The sequence below is a fragment of the Microcaecilia unicolor genome, chromosome 4 (assembly GCF_901765095.1).
Source record: "Microcaecilia unicolor chromosome 4, aMicUni1.1, whole genome shotgun sequence".
In the NCBI taxonomy this organism is placed as follows: Eukaryota; Metazoa; Chordata; class Amphibia; order Gymnophiona; family Siphonopidae; genus Microcaecilia; species Microcaecilia unicolor.
Window position 1 is genome coordinate 267302386 of NC_044034.1, and position 24007 is coordinate 267326392.

Genomic DNA, 24007 nt, shown 5'->3' on the forward strand with positions numbered 1-24007 from the left:
GTGTTAGACCAGGGGTGGAGGTATTGAGGTCAGTTTGACAAATAATTATATTGTAGCATTGGAGGTCCGGGTCATTACATAGGTGTTTATTTTGTATGCAATTGTAACCCACCTAGGTTTTTCTTGATACTGTATATCAAGAAATAAACTATAAACTGTAGTTAATTATCATCCCATTTCTAATATATCTTTTAGAAGCAAGGTGCTCGAAAGATCTGTTTTGGATCAACTGGTGTAATTACTTAAGAACGATGATCTACCAAGCAGCTTTCAATGTGATGTTAGATGGGGTCTTAACCCTGAGATCCTTACCTGTGCTGGCACTGCAGTAATTGTGTAGCAGTAGTGGGTAGATAACCAGGGATGCCAAGGGTCAAATCCCACTGCTGCTCCTTGTGATTTTGGGCAACTCAATTAACCCTCCATTGCCTCAAGTACAAAAGTTTGAATGTAAGCCCTCTGGAGACAGGGAGGTCCCTAATGTACCTGAAAGCAACTTGCCTTTCTAATATGGGAACGGTATGAGCTAAATCCAAATAAGGATGTGGGCAAATATATATGTAGTTCTAGCATGTCCAACGGGAATAGAGATTTTATAAAATGCACATAGAAAAAGAGCAGCATCACTCCGTAGCTTCCTTATAATTGCTTATCTTTCCAAGTTCAAGTTGATTTATAAATTCAGGTACAATAGAAACATTGTAAGCTCTTAGGGGCAGGGATCTAAGTCTGTATTTGAGGCAAGAAATCACTTGCCCACAAAGAGCATCAATGGAAGAAGTCTTACTGGAACCTTAATAGATCTGAACTCTGTCTCCTCTTTCTGTACAGCCTAATCAGATCATTCCACAAAAACACTGTTAGCCCTATAGGTGCTAGTTCTGTGGGTGCTGTGGATGCTGCTTGAGCACTCCCTATATTGAACAAACTCTTTGACTGTGTCCAGGGAGAGGTCATTTTTCTTGGTTTTAACACCCCAATAATTTTTGAAAAGTTGGCTCATCTAGTTAGCCCTATATTAATTTTATTTAAATTTCATGGCCAGGTGATATATAACCTACATATAGCTAAAGAGTGCAAAAGAGCAGCTTCATCATCAGTATAAACTGATTTTCATCAGCATTTCAGTCCCTCTCAAAAAGCAATTCAACTGGTGTGCAGTGCTGCTAGCAAAGAGAATTGCCAACCAGCTAAGACTGCAGCCACCACGGGCGGGCGGTTGGGGGTGGGTGGGAATGAATCCAAGTCTGTCCTTTTCCTTCAGGTTGGAGGGGGGCAAAAGCAGGGGTAAAGAGCAAGGTAAAACAAATAAACACTTCTTACTTGTTGCTACTGTTGCTTCCTCCCCTGTAGGCTTCCTTTTGCAGGTGGAACCACCTAGTTTTATGAAACGCAGACTGTAGAGGGAAGCCCACAGTGGAAGAAGCAGCAGTTGATAAACTACAGCTCTCCAAACTGTGGCTTGTGACTAAGTGGGTTAGCAAACTTCCCTCCAATTTTTCGTTTTGAAACAAACCGATACATTCCTTTAGACTGGGCCCCTGAATAGAATGGGAAACCAAAGCAGCAATATGCTCTTTGATGCCCCAATAGTAAACAGGTGGCTGCACTATATATCAGTTGCAGACTCTGAATATTCTTGAGAGACAATCCTAATGAAAATTACTAGTTTTGGAAATAGCCAATAATTTAACCAGCTGTCTAAACAGGGAGCTGGTAGAAAAACACACAAAGGATCTTCAAATCAGCAATTCAGACAAAGCTCATGCCAAACACTTCTAAGGAAGTACTTCTCCATATTCTAAACTGGATCCAAGATTACCCCCAGGCTTAGATTAACAAAGAAAACCCATCCAATGAGACCGTACTTCAGTCTTGGATGGGTTGAGGTATAGTCCTTTATCCATGAGACACTCAAACTTTCATTAAACATGCGATTATACTTAACAGTAAACATGAAGGAAAAGTCAATGCAAAAAGATAAATCTAAAAATCGTCAGCATAAGAGTTCAAACAGATACTATGAGACTTAACAATTTTGAATAAAGGTTTCTTGAGAAATGGCAGTCTAAATGAATGGCGAGTTTTCCATTCTAGAGTATCAAATGAGATCTGTCCATGAGAAAGCTTAGAAATCACTGGAGAATCCAACTTCCAACATCAAGATCATGCAAGATTGAGTGGTCCATAGTACTGAAAACAACTGTTAGGTCCAAAAGAATGAAAAGTTTCAACCCTATCTAAGCCCAATCAACACTGATGCTTGTCTGTGCAGTAGCAAAAGCCAGATTAGAACATATCCATGCACTCATGGTCGCAACCCCCCCCCCCCCCCCCCCAAAAAAAAAGATCCAGCTGCTCAATTAACTCTGTCCCCAGAGAATGAACCCATGAAAAATGTTGTACTCTAGCTACAAAGGTAGGTAGCTCAAGTTTGCACAATATTTCCCATAAATCACCATGACCTGGAACTTTGTGCATTCCTGGCTGTGGCAATGCATGAGAATTTTTTTTAAGTACCCCCCTCCCACCCCCCTGCACAGCAGAGGTAGCAGACTCCTCTAAGTACATCTGCCTTTTGTATTAGTCATTACCATGTTTTCCTACTGCATAAGAACTAGTATACTCATCTGTGTTTACGTTTGCTACTTTTCATCTGTGTGACTGACCCTACATAACTTCGTTCTTTCACATTTCTTTTTCTACTCTTGAATAGTCTTGTGACATTCCTGTGGTTACCTCTGGAATGCAGAATTTACAGTATGATGGGAATACCTGAAAACAGTGGGCCAATCTTGGATTCTCTAAATGCCTTTATGCAACACATTGGGGTTTGTTGGCCTATGGCACAGTGCTGATGCAATGTTAGGTAAGCTTCTTTTTATGAGATTCTGTAATTCTATGTGATTACTTAATACCATAATTAGGTCTCGATTCCCCCCTTAGCCTCATCCTTGTGAAAGAATTCTCCCAACATCCCCCCTCCCCGTCCCATTCTGTGGCTCAAAAGATTATAATTTCCTACCCTGCCAGCTAAAGTCCTATCCACTGCTTGAAGCCATACTCTCTCTCCAAAACAGGTGATGCCTGTCAAGTCTCCTCCTCACCCACTGAATCCCAACTAACCTAAAACTGCAAATTCCTTAAGGGGCAAGGTTTGGACAACAATTTTTTTCCATCACTGAGTCCTGGACCAGGATTGGGAGGAAAGAACCAAAGTCAGTAGGAAACCAAGGATGTGAAGCCTCCTAGGGGTGTAAACTGCCCAACCAGTGGTTGGGGGGTAGGGGGTGGGGGAGCTTTCCCACACTTGCCAGGAGCAGGTTAGGAGTAGGTCCTTTTAAATTGCTAAGCTTAAAAAATAAATGCCCCTCAGTATGATATAGTTATTTTCTTTCATAGAAAACTGTGCATAAAGTCTTTTCAGTGCACCATTTATTGCAAACCTCCACATTAACGGCTTGTTTTACATACACTTGCAATGCAAATAGCTCATTAATATAGAATTTACATAAACTGTTGTGTAAACTGGACACCGTGTGAAAGTTTAGTCCAATGAAGAACTTGTGATAAAAGCACAGTATGGCAATTTGAAATTTTTGCTTGTGCTTGGCCATTTTACATGAAGCCAGTAATGTCCCAATAGCAGAGTTAGGGTAGCTATGGGTGGGCCTAGGTGAGCACAGGCCCACCCCATTCTTGGCTCAGGCCCACCCAGCGGCAGCACCCCACATCAATATCTCTTCTCCTCCTCCGCGGCGTCCCAGCATCTGGCTGCCCGTCGTTGAACCTTGTTCCTACCTGGTGTACCTTAAAGGCGTCCCCGGCACCTGCAGCGATTCAATTATTGCTGTCAGCGCTGGCCCTGCAGGCTTCCATCGGCCGGGTCTCGCCCTCACTTTCATCAATTCCTCTCTGGCGGGACCCGGCCGATGGAAGCCTGCGGAGTCAGTGCAGGCAGCGGAGATGCCTTTAAGGTACACCAAGGAGGGATGGGGCTCAGCGACGGTCAGATAGATGCCGGGATGCCATGGAGAAGAGCAGATGTTGATGTGAGGTAGGTGAAAAAAAATCTATAATCTTTTTAAAATATCCCTGGAGGGGGGAGGGGGGAGAGAGAGAGCTGTGGAGTGCCGTGCCCATCTAAGTTAGCTTTGGGCCCATCCAAAATACTGGGTCTGGCTATGCCACTGAATAGCAGTTTCACTAATGCTTCTTTGCAGGTTCATGGAATTCTGCATCTGAAAAGGACAGGTTAATACTGTTTAACAACAGGTCACTCAAAGTGTCACACTGAGTGATTAAATTTGAGATGCATGGTTCTATCTGCTGCAGTAGTCAGTAGCTACTCAAATATTAAATTTGAGATGCATGGCTCTAACATGTCGTGGTCTGACCTCCAATCAATCAACTTCCCCACAAGATCAAAAATGACAAAGATAACCACTTTATTCTAGGGTAGAAATCACAGCTGTCCAAGGATGAATTGTGCATCGCTGGATATCATAGCAATGTTTGGAATTTTACGAAGACCCAGAGTCCTTAACCTCAGATGCTCCAAAATCTGCCAAAAAAGTGAAAAATGGCAGCCATGGAAAATCAGGGAAATGGGACTTATATACCGCCTTTCTGTGGTTTTTCCAACTATATCCAAAGCAGTTTACATATTATATACAGGTACTTTATTTGTACCTGGGACAATGGAGGGTTAAGTGACTTGCCCAGAGTCACAAGGAGCTGCAGTGGGAATCGAATCCAGTTCCCCAGGATCAGAGTCCGCTGCACTAACCACTAGGTAGGGCAAAAAATATCATGGTAACAGTATTCAGTAATATACCTTGTGAGCTGATATTTTTGACTGAAGTTACTTGCTTTTAAGTAATTAGTTTGATACTCACCTTGCAGTAGGTTCATCTCCAGTATGGTAAATATTAATTCGACCAACAAATCTTGTTTAAAAAAAAAAAAAAGTAAAATAGTAAGAAACACATTTGAAATTCTGTTCTGTGCCAACTAAATATATTATATGCAATAATGATTAAAGATGTTTGCAAATTAAATTGGCTTCTCAGTTAAACTAAAGAAATGAAGGTTTCCTATCTGACAAAGTGTTTGCACCATTCCAAATTCTGTTATATCTGTGTTTTCTCCCTTGTATCTCAAGGATAGGAACACAGACATATCTATAGTACACTACAAATATTGCAGTTGCTTAGGTTTATAGTGGCAGGTCCCTTTGGATTAGGCATAGAAACAATTCTCAGAGCACAAATAAAAGCAACTGCTGTATTATAACTCATAAAACATTTGAGTGTTCTTAACAGAATGGCCCTGTTAGCATTTTAGAAGAAGGGCATAGGAAGAGGAGAACTGAAGTAAAGTAGTGTCAAAGGAAAGAGAACTTCACCCAGTCAACCAATTAGAAGACTCCTAAGTGGGTAAACAAGGGAGCTCCTTACGCTGTTACTTTTTCTTCTCCTTTTATTATTGAGTTCTTTTTTTTCTTGTTTTTTTGGTTTTAAGGGGAAAAGTCATCTTACTTGATAACTTTCTTTCATTTAATCCTATCAGACCAGTTACGACCAATGGGTTGTGTCCCTCTACCAGCAGATGGAGACAGAGGAAGAAAATAGTTTTTCTGGCTCACCACTTAAGGGTATTATGCAGCACAGAATGTTCAGCATTTTAGATAGCCAAGCAATGGTGCCCAAAATCTGCCTAATGGCAAAAATAAAAACTTTGAGACCAAGTTAATTCAATCAGGTAAAGAGGCACATACACTACTGACATGCAGATATTTCACTGAGTCAGGAGATGTGTGACATACAATAGATTAAGAAAAACGTACATCCGTGATATCTGAAAAATACAGCATGTAAGTAAAATAAAATTAATCTTTGAAGGCAACAGCCTAAAACTAAGAATATTTAGTGTTGCATCCTACCCTTGAATAGAGCACTTTTTTGACACCAGGTCAGTCAATAGCTATTCCCATTGGTCTCACTTTTTTTTTTTTTACTATCAGTGAAAGGTGATACTTAATTTTCCTTGGTTGTCATAGGTGTGGACAGGGTGCTTAGCACAGTGGTTTTACAGGACCCGATAGTTTTCATTCTATAATTTTCTCTGCATATTCAGCTCCTCCAGGACTTCCATTGTAGTTGCAATATTCCCTTCATAACTGAAGCCATATGTGTCAATGCTGAATGCAATATATCATCACATGCACTTGCCATAGCCGACTGCAAGACCCCAAGTGGGGTTAGGGTGTGGATGGAGAGAATAACGCAGGGTAGTATGCAACAAAAATTTTTTTTTAATAGAAATAAGAATTCTCAGACTTGTTTCTTAACAGCGCCTGAGACATACAATAGGGAAAACCCTGTTGAGTTTGGTAAATGGCAGTAAGCAGTCTCTGGAGGCAGTCTCAAACACAATCCTCTGTTGCATGGCTACCACACCTCAAACACAGGCTTCAATTGTTACCTTACTTGTCAAGGTCTGGCTCCAGCCAGACCTCCAGTAACCCACAAAATTTAAACAGTTGGCAACAAATGCCTACCTCAGCTCGATCACAGCACTGGAATGTCTTCAGTCAGGGCATACGCTGGGGCGTCTCCTCTTCCTCCCATGGGCTTTTAACCATCTTCTGTGCATTGTGGATCCACACCTCCCTCTTCAGGCAGCCTACCCTACCCATAATGCACTATTCTCTAGCTCTGCAGTTCAGCCTCTAACCAGACTGAAATTCCCAGCGCTGTCCCTCACTGCCTCACACAGACAAATGCGTGGATATTGACTCTTATGCCCTATTTATGGCTAACACAACCAATGACAGGAAGTCAGCTGGTGACCAGGATGTCACATAAATGTTCATCCAATGTATCACAGACAGCTGGAACATGTGATGCCACATAGGTAGGTTTGAAACTGACATACACACAGCTTCCATAACTGGGCCATAGAGTTGCTGAAACTGTGATATACAGACAGCTGGTGCCCTACCTGCTGTTTTGTAGCAGTTGCACATATGTGGTGACGGAGTAGTTATGCTACACAGTTGGCTACTAGAACAGCACTATATAACCAACTTGGAACGCTAGGACATGTAGGCAACTGCTGAAGGTAAAGAAGAAATTTGGCTATTTCAGCTGCACAGCAGAGCTGATTGTGCAACCATATAAGACAGTACTGTGCAACCCATGTGGTTGTTGCAGGCACAGAAAATAACTGGCTGCTTAAACTGAGTAGTACTGACAGTTGTTGCAACAGTGACTGTTGAATCTACACAACAGAGGTGATGGTAGCAGGAGCAACACAGGTAGATGCTGCAGGACAGCTACATTGGCAACTGCTTTAGGAGAGCAATACAGGTTGCTGCCATCGCACAACCTCACCAGGCAGTTAACCGCTGCCACCGCGCAACCATGCCAGGCAGTTAACCGCTGCCATTGCGCAACACAGCTGGATGTCACCACACTAATACCAGTGTGCAGTTAGTGCGCAATTACCACTGCGCAACTGTGCCAATGGGTACAAGTGTGCAACCCAGGTGGACAACATGCCCAGAAGAAATACAAAGAACTATGCATTTTAAGTGGAGGTGAACCACAGATGAATGGAAAAACTACGCAACTGACACAGGTTCAAAACATCAATGGCTACCAAACTTGTTTAGCTGCACTATTTCCCTAACTGAAAAAAACTAATGCAACTATCCTGAATCCAGCAATCCAGATGAGTAACTCATGTTGAAACAGAGCGCATCCATCAAATTTGGTAGAACACAGCCAAGAGTTGCATTGTACAGCTTTGACCAGATAGGACATATATATATATATATATATATATATATATATATATATATAAAATACTGGTGATGCGGAAAAAAGAAAATTGGCTATTTATGCCAAAATATAGACAGCTGGCTGAAGATAAGAACAGTTAATTCTTAGAAAATCCACAGGAAAAAACAAACTACAGTTAATGACTGACTGCTGAAGATAAGAACAGACTGAGCCTAATTGATATTCATATTAAACAGTGAAAAATGTAGTAGAATCTATATTTAACTATTTAGGCAGCTACTGTAAAATCTCTTTTTTTTTTTTTTTTTTTATTTAAGAGCTAAAAAATGTCTGGATTTGCTCACTGTGAATCAATCAGTCAGGAAACACCAGCTGACAGAAACAGAAAAAGAATTTTGGCGGGAAAAATTGTAATAGTCTGGAACATTGAGGAAAATTTAATATCGCACAGAAACAGGAGTAGTTAATCTTTCACATAAGAAAGTCAAAGAAAAGTTTTGATACATAGTACATTTTGCCGCTTATGGAAACCAGAAGAACAAAAGTTCCTACTGGCAATTCCTGCTGTGAGAAATAGTCAAGCCAGATACCAGTGAAAGCTTGATAAGGAACAGAGGCATAAATACCAGAGTGCTGAAATAAATCAGAACAGGCTCACCCAATGCAGGGTGACTTTCACAGGAAATGCTAGTTGTCCATTGATCCAGTGGGAGGTGAGGAGGGAGGTGCAGTAGGGATCTTAGAGACCTCTGAGATATACCTCAGCTCCGTAGAACAACTGTCTTTTTTATTTATTTTTTTTTTAAACAGGAGCTTATTTCAAAGAAGGCACTCCAACTCAACTGAACCCCAGGCATTAAACTGAATCAGGAGAACAAGCCCAGGAGGGCACCCCCAACTCAAACTGGCACACAACTGAGAAGTTGGTTCAGGAGAACAAGCTAAACAGGCAACCCAAAACTCAGTATAAAAGTGGCTCAGAAAAGCCCAAAAGGATAGATAAAGCTCAATTGAAACTAGCTACAAATCAGGAGCAGGGCTGCTAGCCCATCACCCATCCGCTTGGGAGCGTGGAAACACTGAACATTCTATGCTGCATAATAGCCTTAAGGGGTAAATCAAAAGAACTATTTTCTTCGTCTCCATCTGCTGTTTGATGGACACAACCCATTGGTCTGGACTGGTCCAATAAGATGCTATGGAATTATAACTAAAAGTTGTCTGCACAGGTGTAGGCGCGTGTTTTGGACACATGCTGGTTCATTTCCTCAGCACGCCTGGAAAAAAAGCATTCTTTTTGTGCCAGAAAATGGACATGCGGCAAAATTAAAACCAGCGAACATCCATTTTTGGCCCGAGACCTTACCACCACCCATTGACTTAGCGGTAAGGTCTTATGTGCTAACCACGTGGTAAGTGTTCAACACACGTCAACTGTCAATTACTGCCGGGTAAGCGCCATGAGGTAGAAAATTGAAAGTATTTTCTACCGCATGTTTTGGGAGCATGCAAAAAATGGAATTACTACCTAAGGCATGCGGTAGCACCAATTTGATGCGTGTTGGATGCATATAGGCACCTATGCGCCTTATTAAAAGGGCCCCTAAGTAAACTGCCTTGCTATATTATAGGAAAGACTGTATATCAAACTCAAAATCAAAGCAGAATAATGGGGAGCCTCAACCACTTGCTCAGCAGCTCGTGAGGACACAAATGTATGAAAGGTATAACTGACCAAAGAATTTAAGAACTGAAGTGCCAACTGCAAAAGCTAAGGTGGCAATTCTATAATATTAGTGCCAAGACATAGGCACCCTGATGCCATGTGTTAGCACCAATTCTTTAATGGCATCTGTGCACCATTATAGAATAAGAGGTCGTCTGAATTGATGAACCTAAAGTTAGGCGCCAAAAATAACACCAATCAATGTCAGTTGGAACTGTTGGTGCCTATGTGTACCTTGAAGTACACAAAACTCTTAAAGCATTCTATGTATATATCTCAAAGTCATACCCATGACCTGCCCACTCCCGAATCACATGTGCTCCCCCCTCGAACCCACACGCTAAGCAATTTTGGTGCATATAAGAGCATCTAGGACTTACACATGTAAACGCCAATCTGTGGGGCCAATAAAAGCTCTTATTCTATAACTTAGACATCAATTTATAGAACTGCCCTTTAAGACATTTGCAAGACCGTGCTAAAGTTCCCAGACAAGGAAAGCTGGATTACTGTTGGCAGCTACTTTAAAATGCTGAAATCTATTCAGTATATACTAAACTGGCTGTAAGCTAAAATACATAGCTACTGGAAGGATGTAAATATTTATTATATATAAAACTATTTTCTTACTTATACAGATCAGGCTGAGGTTGTTCACATTCAACAGTTGCATGTAGTGTATCAATATCTTGTTCAGTGTGGAATGCCTTTGTTTCCTGAATGGCAAAATATGTCTGAAATGAAAGTAAAACACACAAACTTAAAAGTTATTAAGATCACACAAATTTAAACTAAAGCGCTTCTCAAGCCAGTCCTGATATACTCATCCAGCCAGTAAAAGCTGACAGCAGGAGGAAAGGAAGATGCTACTTGGCAGCGAGTGGGTAGAGGAAGAGAAAAATGAGACAATATTGGATGGAATAGGAGAGAGCGCAAGAATGCATAGAAGTGACAGAGAGAGAAAGAAAGACAGGAGCAAAGCTGCATGCCAGGGGTAGAGAGACAGGAGCGGAGCAATGTGGGAAGGGGTGGAGGGAAGAGAGAGAGAAGAGATGCTGGAATGCACAGAGACAGAGACAGCAAAAAGATGCTGGATGGTATGAAGGGAGGGTACAGAGAGGCTGGATGGTGGGAGAGAGAAATGTTAGTGAAATATTGGAAAACAGGAAGGGGAATGTTAGGGCCAAGATGAGGCAAAGACATGGAAAGCTCTAGGTAGATGCAGTAAAAAGAGGGAACGTGAAAACTGGATAAGAATGAATGAAATCTGAGCAGATAGAGAGGCAGGAAAAAAATGGAAGACAGCTGAAAGGAACAGATCAATGTTGGAGCTGGATGTAGTGAAAGGTTTCTGTTTTTTTTTTAATTTAGGATGAAGCAATGTGGTAGCCTTGTTAGTCCACTTTAGTTTATTACAACTCTATATACCACCTTTCATATAGTCAAAGTGGTTTACAAACATTCATAAAATACAATGCAGAAAATCAGAATAGAATGCCAACTGAAAGAATAAATAAAAAGATCCCTCCCCACCCCCTGAAAATAAAGTGATAACCTTTTTATTGGCTTAAATACTTTGACTAATTTTCAGAAGCCAAAATCTCCTGTCTTAGGTCAGGACTGTATGCCGTAACAGCAGTGTACTATCTGGTTTTCTCCTCCCAAAGCTAGTCAAATATTATTTAGTCCAACAAAATGGTATCACCTTATTTTTCATTTACATATTATTTGTTCAATGTAGTGATTGGAATATGTCAGTTTCTGAAAATTATATCTGCCATCTTTATATTTTGCACAGTATAGGGGGTACATGCATCATTGTTTATTATTTCTCTGGCATTTCCCTACATGCAGAGTCTGGCTTCTTTGGGATTCAGCTTAATTTCTGATTACATTGTTCTATTTTTAGTTTGTGGCTACTTACTTTATACTTGGTGAGGGTCTATGATCTGCATATGTGTGAAAAACACCAGGTATACCTGTGTAGGATTCAACTGTACTAATCCAGTTTGCTTAGTTATCTAATAGATGCACTGATGTTCTACTGCCCACTTCAGTATTTAAGATGTTGCCTTTTCCTAGGTAGGCACTTGTTGTGTCTTTTGGAATTCAGTATTGTTATGGTATGATACAACTACTTTATGGGTCCTGAGTAACTTTTGTAGGGTTTTGTATTACTTCAAAATATGCCTAGTACTGAATTTTGGATTTGAATTTAACTTGTATCTTTCAGTTGTAATTCAGTGAGAGTTACATTTGGCTATAGCAGGTATTTTCCTGTCCTTAGAGGGCACACAAATTTGAGCAATGGAGGGTTTACTAATTTTTCCACAATCTCAAGGACTGGCAGAGCGATTTGAACCCTACCATAGGCAGTCGGTGGCCCAACTGTTTGGGGAGGCTAAAGAGGGTGGGGTTAGGGGTGGGGTTTACATCCATAATTACCTTATTTACTTGTGCATCACCATAAATCTACTCTAGGGGAGTGAAGGGTGTCCCATCCCGAATGTGAAAAGTTACAAGTACCACTCTAGTGAGATTGAAGGTAAGCAAGTGAAAGGTTTCTTGCAGTGTATTCGGTATATAAATTTGTCATGGTGGAGAAGAGACTGATCCCAAGAAAGGGATGCTGGTTATTGAAAAGTAATGCTTCTATGTGTGTGTGTAAAAATGAATTGATATATCATAAATGACATATTTTAAACTCAATTATTTCAAGCACTTAACCAACACAAAACCACATACACATCTATGGAACAATTCAACACCAGATCCTCCAAAATACTCTAAAACCAAACCATGTCTGGTGTTATGACAAAGTAAAATTAAAGTATTGATGTTTGCCACCTCAATAAGGCCAACAATCCGTCAACTGCAAAACACAACACTCAGAACCTTACTGTATTATAAATATTACACTGGGCAGACCCTAATACACCAATATACCACCCATATGGACAACATCACAGAGTGTCAACAATATGAAACAAGGGATCATATCACAATTCTCATGTACAGCTACAAAACATCCTTTTTGGGTGGATAATATTCACAATCAGCTCCTTTTATTTTATTTTTTTATATATCATCTTTATTAACAAGTCAAACGGTACATATTTGATTGCCATTTCACATTGGCCACCAAGAAGAACAACATCATGTATAACATGCAACCATCACAACAAACAGTAGTTGAATACAGGTATTCATTTCTTTCCTTTATAATCCTCCCCCACCCCACCCCCTATCCATCTATCCTACCCATCTACCCTTCCCGTAACTCCATTTATAAGTTCAAGATTCTGCTGCGGGCCATTGGGGTGAGTGTGTCCCAGAAAGGGGCCCAGGTTTCACACAAGACAATTCCCTGTTTGTACGCCAAATCTTTAACGCCTCTTTTTTCCAAAGAGCACATCTGCATTAGTGCTGCTCTTCATTGGGCCACTGTAGGTGCTTCTTCACTTCTCCATATCAGCAAAATTGATCTTTTTCCCATAAGCAGTGCACGCAATAGGAACACCCTCATTATGAGCTCCTTTTATTAACGACCAAATAGAGATAAGAGTTTTCAAATTTCAATTTTGGCACAGTAAGGGAAAGGGGAAAGGGGGAAAGGGGAATGTCTATAAGTCAACACAAACAAAATATAAGAAAATCAATGGACTGCATTAGGGGCTTATAGCCTATTTAGTTATCTACTATAATAAAAAGCAACCTCAACGTTCTGAGGACACTGACGCCACTGAAGTCAGTCTCCCAGAACAGTTCGTGGATTCATGGTGGTGAAGCCACCCCACAGACCCGTGCCCCGCCCTCGCGTCAAACGTCATGACGTCGAGGGCAGGAAAAAAAATCAACTAAACAAACGGTTCGCACCCACGCAGGGGGAGGAGGAGTAGGAGTAGGGAAACACGCTCCGCGTGTTTCCCTACTCCTCCCCCTGCCAACCCACCCACGGAAAGGGGACGCACCTCCAAAGCTCCGGAGTGCAAATGACTCCGGAGACCACTGTTCCCACATCCAACACCCCCCCCCCCCCCCCGCACCAAACCTCAAAAAATACAAGCCTCGCCCACAGAATCGTTCACCCCCCCCCCCCAAAGCTGCAGCTGAATACAAGGACCTCCAGCACCCCCCCGCAACAACCCCCTCCTGAGACACCCACCTTCGCGTTGCTTTGCCGGCAGGGGACCCGAAACCCCGCCAGCACAAGCCCTGTCTGCTCACTACGGCATCATCTTCGGCGTTCCTAGCCTGTGGAGGCAGGGCTTCTGTGCGTCTGATGTCCTGCACGTGCATGACGTCAGACGCACAGAACTCCACCCTGCACAGCTACCAACGCCGACGATGATGCCGTAGTCAGCACACAGGACTTGTGGTGGCGGGGTTCCGGGTCCCCCGCCGCCAAACCAACGCAAAGGTGGGTGCGATGGGCACGGTGGGTCGGATGGCTGCGGCCGGATGCATCACCGTGGGTGGGATGGTGCCGGGAGGGGGGGCATCGCACCTCACAGGCAACTGCTAAATGAGGAAAACCTTGCTAGCGCCAGTTTCATTTGTGTCAGAAACGGGCCTTTTTTACTAGTGTTTAAATAAAAGAGATCTGCATAAAACAAAATATATTTTTATTTTGACTTATAATATAAAACCTGCCTCAGAGTCAGCACCTCTCCTGAAATCCATCGTGCAGCGTGCCACAATTTAGGTCTGGGAACACTAGTATTCAAGCTCAGACAGACGCACTGGGAGGATAGTATTCACATTGCGCTCCTTCTATTAATGACCAGATAGAGATCGATAAGAGTTTTCACATTTATTTTGGCACAGTATACTGTAAAGTCATCACAAACAAAATATAAAAAAGCCAATGGACTGCATTAGGGGCTTATAGTTATAGCCCATTTAGTTACGTTTAAACAAAAAAAAACAAAAAAAGACACTTTTGTTTAAACATAACTAAATGGGCTGAGATCTGCATGAAACAAAATATTTTTTATTTTGACTTAAAACCTGCCCCAGAGTCAGCACCTACCTCTCCTTGCGTGCCACAATTTCCTTTTTTATGAATTTGAGTAGGTCTACCGTCGTGGACCCCCGTCTACTCTGGGAAGGAACACCTCAGACAGCCACTCTTCTTAGCCAGCCTTCCCTACTCGGTGATGGATCCCGCCCGAACGTTCCCACCTTTGAGGAACAGGAAGTTGCATCAACTGACGGGAGCCCTGTAGGGAAGGCTGACTGGCTGAGGCGCTGAAGCAGACGACGAGATACAGTGGAGTGCTAATGGAATCAACAATCGCAATTTGCTGCAGTACCGGTGCTAGCGCGCTACTGGTGGTAGCAATTAAGGCGGGAGAACTCAGCAGGACTCAATCATGCCAGCAGCCCAGCCCTGAAGTGACGTCGCGTGGGGGAGGAAAAGAGGAGAAACCGCGGGGCACAGGCAACGCTGCAAAGAAGAGAGAGGACTGGTCTGGAGGAATAGAAGAATAAAGACGGAGAATGAGAAACGCTGATCCTGCTGCTGTTTGTTGAGAACATGTGGCTGGAGAGGCTTAGCCTCCCCAAGCCTCTTATAATGGGCGCCTATGAACCCTACCTTCCCTGATTCTCAGCCTGCTGTTTTGTTCAATTAATACATTTAATACATAGATCTGGAGCTTGGAGGCCATTTGGCAACCTACCAAAAACATTTTATGATTGCCAGCAACCACAATTTCTGTTACTGTGCTGCTTAACATCACTGTTCACATGGTCAATGTGAAGACGATAGACTTGGGGGTTAGGGCTGACTGGAAGCCAAGTGTTAAAGTACCTGCATAAATTTCCAGAATACTGTAAATATTTTTCTGTTTAATATGATTGTCAGGGAGTCTATATGAAATTGCCATTCTTCCTTAACAGCACTCTATCACAGTCACAGAGCCACCTTAAAAGCTGGGCCACAGAGCAAGGAAGAGATGACTCAGTAAGAGAAGAGCAGGATAAAAACCCTCAGCATAGATCCAAGGTTGCCAGGTGGGCGGTTTTCCGCGACCCGCTGCAGGAAATTTTGCCCGCTGCGGGTCATGGTTTTTTGGGCTGGTTTTGGGGTGTTTTCGGTGGTTTTTGTGCAGTTTTTCGGGCCGCTGGGGCAGGGCTAGTGATGCTTGGGCGGGGTTAGTGACGTTTTGGGTGGGGTCGATGACGAAAGAGGCGGGGCCGATGACAGAAGAGGTGGGGTCGATGACAGAAGAGGTGGGGTCGATGACGGCAGAGGCGTGAACTTTTTGGGCGGGTTTCAGGGCCGTGTACCTGGCAACACTGCATAGATCAGTCAGAGGCCCAGAAGAGGAAAAAAAGAAGCCCTCCACCCTATACCTCCTCCAGAGCAGTGTAAGCTGCAGAAGTTTTAGTCAGGTAGGCCAAGTTTATCTTGGAGCTCTGATGAAATTGTAACTTTTCAACTGAAGGCCAAACCTGGCCAATTGTACTGCATTTTTATAAGACCAAACTGTAACTCTGGGATTCTAGGCCAGAAGCAAGCTGTGCTGCCTTGGGAGACATATTAGAGCACATCACTGACCTGCAGGAGCTGACCATAGGAGAGTACGTTTTTAAGTAAAGAACTACTTTTTGGTGTGTTTATTTTGTCCTGACCCGTGAATGGAACATGTCACCCATTTCTGTTCTTGGTGAAGAAGTGTAGTTGCCTCAGAGCCATAAAATGATAGGGCCCGTTCCTTACTGTATTCAAAAGTGCCCCACCGTCCTTCTGACACAGGTGTAGCGCCCCCACATCCACCCCAAGGACTTCAAACTTGCTCTGCCCTACCCCATACCCTCAATCTAACCCCACCCCAGTTTAGCCTCATAAAACAGCTAAGTAACCAACCACCTATGAATGCAATGCAAGTAAATCTCAAATACAAAGCAATCTACGCATCCAGCTTCTCCTATACAAGCACACAACTATGAAACTCACTGCCAAAAGCTGTGAAAACAACCTACGACCATCTAAACTTCAGGAAATCACTAAAAACAAACCTGTTCAAAAAGGCATACCCTACCGACCCAACATAAATGCCTACACTCTGCAACACAGCAAAATCAAAGCTCGTAATGGACACTATATAACCTCTCCTCTCTTCAATCCCCATTGTGCCTGAACCTTAATCAACCACAACATCACCATGCATTTGTTTCTCTACCGGACTTGGCAAACGCCTTTAGGGTACTATGTAAGCCACACTGAGCCTGCAAATAGGTGGGAAAAAGTGGGATACAAATGTAACAAATAAATAAATAAATAAATACACTCATTCACTTCTTACACTAAAGATTTTTTTTAAAACTAGTGTGTGCTGAGTTTTTACGCTCAGTGTGCTTTAACAACAGAAATCAGCCCGCAGTAGATTGTTGGTCTATTCATCAAAGATCCTTCCCTGGGGTGACAGTCCACTTGAGAGATCAGACTAAAATGATCCTACACATGTCATTATTATGGCAGCTATGTTAGAATCAATCCATTCTGGATTCCACCTCCAGGATAAAATCATCAAAACTACTGACAATGGCTCCAATTTCTGCAAAGTTTTTCAACAATTTTCCAAATCTCTACAACATGCACATCAAGTGAGTCAGCAGAACCTGATTATAAAGATGAAATGGAACTTCTTAATTTACATATCTCTCATCATCAGCTGGTGATTTCCCTTTGCTGCCAGATCAGCGCTGAGCTTGTCACTCCTTAAATATGGTGGCTAGACATGTCTCAGAAGCAGAATCTGATTCAGCTTACAAAAAACTCCCGCTCCACTTTTGCCAAATGCCAAGCATTATGGAACAGTCTGTTGAGATTACTGAACAAGCCTTTGGCCATCCACATCTCTATGGAATAACTGTCTAATTGCAGAAAAAGGCGTTGATGTGTTGAATTCAGTCTGATGTTGCCGAGTTTCTTAGATCAGAAATCCTGTTTATTGCAGAATATGGCTCTGTAATGAAATCCTCCATGCAAGCTTTGGACATTCTTCAATGCGAAACTAAAGCATTCATGAGCAACCCTGTGCCCATTCTGATATTGCTGACTAACTACAAACATTTGAGAAAAACAACAAACTTCAAACTTGTCAGCCATTAGTAAAGAGGATTATTAAATGGCATACAAAAGCACTTTGAAGAGCAGTTAATAAATGAGGAACTTAAAGCAGCTGCATTATTACATCTCAAGCTCAAGACTGCATGAATCAAGGCAAGGATGACTAGGAATAGATTTGCTATTGAAAAAAACCCAAGCCAACAATGCAGTCACAGTTCACAATACTGCAGATACCACACCTGATCATACTCGGTTGGATGTGAATGATTTCTTCAGTTTCCACAGTGCAGACACCAACATAAGTGGCGAAGCTATTCTATCTGCCTTCATGAACGGTATAAATTATGTGGCAGACCTTGTTGTACATCTGTTCTCAAAGATGTCTTTTCTGAACTAAATACCGCTTTACCACCCAGTGCTGCATGTGAATATTTGTTTAGTGTTGACGGACAATTTAGTCCAATCAGAAGTAAAAAGACTGAATGATCATTTTGATCAGCAGCTACTGCTGGGCCTTAACTCGGCATCTGATAAAAAAAATCAAATAAGGACTAAAATAATTACGTATCCAACTTGTTAATACTTTTAACTTATACAACTCCTCTTATCTACGATTCCCTAATATGTCTGTAACACATTTATCTCATTGACAATATCATCACTCTATTTGTTTCATCACCGGAGGTGGCTAACGCCTCATGGTACTATGTTAGCCACATTGAGCCTGCAAATAGGTGGGAAAATGTGGGGTACAAATGTAACAAATAAATAAATATCTATGTAGATATTTAGATATACAGAGACACACAAGGATGACAGATACAATATAGCAGAAAATCATGTGCTTGCAGGGAGTGGAGGAGTGTCCTAGTGGTTAGGGTGTTGGACTTTGGTCCTGAAGAACTGAGTTCGATTCCCACTTCAGGCACAGGCAGCTCCTTGTGACTCTGGGCAAGTCACTTAACCCTCTGTTGCCCCATGTAAGCCGCATTGAGCCTGCCATGAGTGGGAAAGCGCGGGGTACAAATGTAACAACAACAAAAAAAAAAGTATGTGATATTTATTACCTTGTGGCTAGATTCTCCATCCAAGCTTGCTGTGGTAACAAAACATGTTCCATCTTCCCTGCTGGATGATAACATTATTAAGTCACACGGAAATGTTTCATCTTCTTTGACCATCACAATGTCTCCAACCTACAAGAAAACCACAAAGCTAAATTGTATTAATGTTATTTCATGGAATAAAATAATCAGGCACATCCAGATACCATATGTGGCCATCTGTGGGAAAAGGTGACTACAGTAGCAGATCCAAAATGTTGAGAATGGCCATTTTTCATGTCATGGGACTATAAGCAGTCTGCAAAAAGGATGCATGTTTGAACTTCTGTAACTTTTTTTTTTCTCCACATAAAAGGATATTGAAATTGTTTGCTCTGAAAGAATTAAAACCTCTTTTTTTGTTTGCTTGTTTCTGGTGACTTTCGTTACCTTTTCCTAGAGATGGATATGTCAGAAGCAGTAGAGCCAAGTCATTATGTTATTGACCTAATCAACATTCCAGCTCCAAAAATTGCTGTAAAAGTTGCACCTATGGCCAAGAGTTCCTCATCATAAGATTCATGATTAAAGGAGATCTGATGACTATTCACAGAGATTGAATTAAATTGTATGGTTCAGTTAGTTCATTCATTTAGGTATACTAATGATATTCTGACACTTTTACATACATGGATTATCAAATCAGATTAAAGCCTGAAGCTGGCCTAGACTAAAAGCAGTCCAACCTCCATTTATGAAAATACAGGGGGGGGGGGGGGGGGCTCCTCAATTTTACTGCCTTGAATGTTTTTAAATCATTTTTAAATAGTTTTTGGGAAAATTTTAAATAAAGTTTAAACAAATTTTAACTATAGAAGGAAAAATCCTCAGATTTTACTGGTTAAAAAAAAAAAAACTACCTTAAAACTAGAAATTAAAACCTTATCATAAGTACACAACAGTCCTACTGATGGTGACAAGAGCACAGGAATACAACACATGGTCCTTATTCCCTGAAACAGCAAGCAGCAAAATGCTTGCCACCATCCGTGGGACCGCTGAATTTTTTTTTTCTGAAAAATCAAAGACTTGTTAACCTTCTTAGTAAATGTATGCCTGGGCTCATAGCCTTAGGTCATTCAAGGCTTATTTGTTCCAACACCTTCTAGGGTCAGACTTCATAGTGCTCGCTGCTCTTTTTTCTTTTTTCATACTCTCTAGAACTCTATGCCCTGATATTTAAGCTTTGAATCTTCTTACTCACATTTTCAAAGTGGTCAAACTTTGCTTTTTGACCCTCCTTTTGTAATGTGAGCACAATAAGGGCAGTTTACGAAGTATTTAAAGACCTAGATGCAGGGAATAGTGTTGGCATTTACCACTTGTCTTTCATGTTTTGTATTTCATCTTGGATAGTAGGAAAAAAGGCCCATTTTTGACACAAATGAAACGGGCGCTAGCAAGGTTTTCCTCGGAGTGTGTATGTTTTACAGAGTGTGTGTGAGAGTGAGTGTGTGATAGAGAGAGAGTGAATGTGTGAGTGTATGTGTGTGACAGAGAGAGTGAGACTGGGTGCGAGTGTGTCTGTGAGAATGAGAGAGTGTGTGCAAGGGCCCCCCCTCCTTCCCAGTTCCAGGATGGCCCCCCTCCCTCCCAGTTCCTGGGTCCCCCCCCTCCCAGTTCCAGGGTGGCCCTCTCCCCCCTCACTCTCCCTACTTCTTAGTCCAATTTATCCTATCTCTGTGTTGGCCTCTATTCATTTTAAATTTATTCTAAACTGCACTGATAAGTTTAATGTTAGTAGTGTATCAAGTTTTAATAAAACTAAACTAGATCAGTAATTATCAATAACTAAGGCTAAAATTAAAATGAACAGTGGATTCAACCCATTAAGTCACAAGTGAAATAAACAAATGGGTCACAGCTCTATGCTGTAATTACTGGAATAAACAGCTAACCCCAAAACAAGTATGTTAGCAGCCTGATGGAGGCTAAAGTATCCCAAATTAAACATTTGTTAATTTAAGCTTTTGGAACAATTCTATAAGCTCGTTCCTAGTCACTAGGCACTATTCTACTACTACTACTTATCATTTCTATAGCGCTATAAGGCATACGCAGCGCTGTACACCATACACAAAAGACAGTCCCTGCTCAAAGAGCTTACAATCTAGAAAGACAGGTAAACAGACAGAACAATTATGGGTAAGGGAATAAAGAGGTAAGAATAAAGGAGAGGGCAAGTGAGTTAGGAGTCAAAAGCAGTGGTAAAGAGGTGGGTTTTGAGTCTGGACTTGAAAACGGCCACAGACGGGGCTAGTCGTATTCTATTAAGCAGCTGCCTAATGATATAAGCACTTAACTCCAAGGTGAGCAGATAGGTGGAAGGACCATGAATTGGCCATGGGTGAGGGCACCATGTAAACGCATAAGTCAATATCGCCAGTTATGCATGTCACTTGGCGCACTAAGGTGCAACCATTTACACCAACCACTGACATACATATGTGTTCACATTTAAGGTGTGCCAATGCTGACTTGCACTAAAATTCTATATTAACAGGAGCATCCATATGCTGGTATAGAAATAATGCTGAGATGTGGCATTGGGGGGGGGGGGGGGGGGAAGAGGTGCTTAAAATGAGGTGCCAAATTATAAAACTGCTTCCTTTAATTTAGGAAGAAGTGAATACACTATCCAATACATAGATCAAAATGCAAAAAGAGACTTTTTCCACCAAGACAGTAGTGAACATTCACGTTTCCATGGATGTTATAAGGGCCAAAACTGTGACAAAATTATCAGCTACGCATGGGATAGACAGAGAGGAAGTCCTTATGGCCAAGAGAGAAAATCTCATTCTAAAAACTGAGATTACTAACTGTACACCAACAAACTTCTCTTTATTAAACCTTTTTACAATATCTAGTTGCTTATGATTATTTCAATGAAAATCTTCATTCTCATAAAAACCATTATTCCAACATCTTGAAAGCGCTCAAAGCACAAATTCTGTAAAATACTGCTGTTCTCAGTGTCCATACCCTATAGCAATAAACTTATTTATTTGCAGCATTTGTACCCCACATTTTCCCACACACAAGCAGGCTCAATGTGGCTTACAAGACAATAATAAATAGGGTCAAGTAAGGGAGGGGTACATGTGTAAAATAAGAAACAAAGTAATATGTAATAAAATTGTCCTCTGAATCAATACAAACTAGAGATTATTGAGTAGCAGCAGTAGGCTAGGCCCGACAAAACAAAAGTCTTTAAAGATCGCCTGAAGTCTTGATGATCATGTAGCGATTTCACACAGTTCGGTAATGCATTCCACATCTACGTACTTAAGTAGGAGAAATTAGACGCGTAGCTGGTTTTGTACTTAAGACCAATACAACTTGGGTAATGAAGATTCATATAAGTACGAGATAACCTGATTCTATTGCTCACTGGAAGATCAATTAAATCATTCATATAACCCGGGGCATCACCGTAGATTATTTTGTGGACTAGAGTACAAAGTTTGAAAGTAATATGGTCCTTAATTGGGAGCCAATGAAGTTTCAGCCAAAGAGGTGTAACGCTATCGTATCTCGTTTTGTTGAAGATCAATCTGGCAGCAGTGTTCTGGGCTGTCTGGAGTTTTTTCAGAAGCTGAACTTTACAACCCGCATATAAACCATTGCAATAGTCTAGATGGCTCAATGCCAATGATTGTGTCAAGTTGCGGAATATATCCCTTGGAAAGTAGGGTCTTATATGTTTAAATTTCCACATAGAATAAAATATCTTCTTTATAACGGCAGTAACTTGACTCTCTAATGTAAGGTGGCTATCAACAGAAACTCCTAAGATTTTAAGGTCATCAGAGATAGGGAGTGAATAAGCTGAAGTAATGAGGATAGCAGGCTTATAGGTATTATATGGGGATGAGACAATAAGACAATGAGTTTTTTCCATGTTCAATTTCAACCAAAATGTGTTAGCCCATAAATCCATGATGTTCAAACAACGATCAATGTCTCTGGAGATATCTGAGAGGTCACATCGGAAGGGGATATAAATTGTGACATCATCAGCATAAATAAACGAGTGATAGCTCTCTCTGGATAAGATGTTTGCCAGAGGGGACATCATTATGTTGAAGAGAACCGGTGAATATGGAGAACCTTGGGGTACACCACAATGCGCATTCCACGCAAGTTCAAAGTAGAATATTTGAAAATTACAATGCTGTTTGCCTTGTTCGACATAGTGCCATGTTTCACTACATGTGTCATCAGGAGCTAAGACTACAAGTGCAAAAAAAACAAGCATTAAATTACATAACTATGCATATCCACAACAAGAAAATATTCAGGAGTAGCCTAGCGGTTAGAGCACCCATCTTGGCATCCAGAGGTGGCCTGTTCAAATCTCACTGGTGCTCCTTGTGATCTTGGGCAAGTAACAACCTTCCATTGCCTCAGGTATAAACTTAGATTGTGAGCCCTCCAGGGACAGAGAAATACCCAGTGTAGCTGCATGTAGCTCACCTTGAGCTGCTACTGAAAAGGCGTGAGCAAAATCTAAATATACAATCAATATTACTTCTCAAAAATTATATTTTAGTGCTGTCAAAGTGAGACCTCCGATATGGCTCACTCCCCAAACTTACCACAGAACACCCAACATTTACACAGTTGTAACAAAATTCCGCCCATGCGTGGTTACTCATTCATGTATAATTTTTACCTCCTACCCCACAGCCAATTCAATCTCCTTATTTAGACTATTAGGGTAAACTGTGCTCTTTGCTCTTTCTGTACCAGGATTGCAGAAATATCACCCCTCATCCCCATTGCAATTGAACCTGTATCAGTACTACAACTTGAGGTTCTTGGAACTGATTCAATTCTTGCCAACGCTGAACTAGCAGAGCTTCCCTTTGATTATTCCTTAAATTGCTTATATGTTCTGCAATACATACTTTTACTATACATTTTGTTTGCCCAATATACTAGAGCCCACAAGGGCACTGAATGCCATAAACCACTTGTTGAGTGTTACAATTAATAGGAGATCTTAATAAAAATGTTTTACCAGTCTTAAATTCCATAACTATCAGCTAACATGGCATATTGGCAGTAACATGGCACTCATTGATTGCATCTAAAATGACCCATATCATTTTGTACAACTGGCACCACTAATATGTTAGCTGATCACAGTTTCCTCCAAATTATGATTCCTAATAAAGGCAAATCTTGGGAACCTAGAAAATTCAGAATGTATGGTCAACAGGGGCCAGAATTTGCAAATGATATTTCTGATATTACTAGCTTGATATGAGAACAGTAACACATT

The 24007-nt window shown here is 41.4% G+C and overlaps 1 protein-coding gene across 4 annotated transcripts in view; it reads right to left on the minus strand.

Moving 5' to 3' along the window:
* Positions 1-24007, minus strand: part of ATP11A (ATPase phospholipid transporting 11A) — a 381664-nt gene that overhangs the window by 154238 nt on the left and 203419 nt on the right. For all 4 annotated transcript variants that reach the window (XM_030201529.1, XM_030201532.1, XM_030201531.1 and 1 more), the window contains exons 6-8: positions 18682-18810; positions 10165-10268; positions 4899-4949 (exon numbers count right to left, since the gene is read on the minus strand). In XM_030201529.1, coding sequence (XP_030057389.1) covers positions 4899-4949; positions 10165-10268; positions 18682-18810 — 284 coding nt within the window. The remainder of the gene's footprint in view (positions 1-4898; positions 4950-10164; positions 10269-18681; positions 18811-24007) is intronic.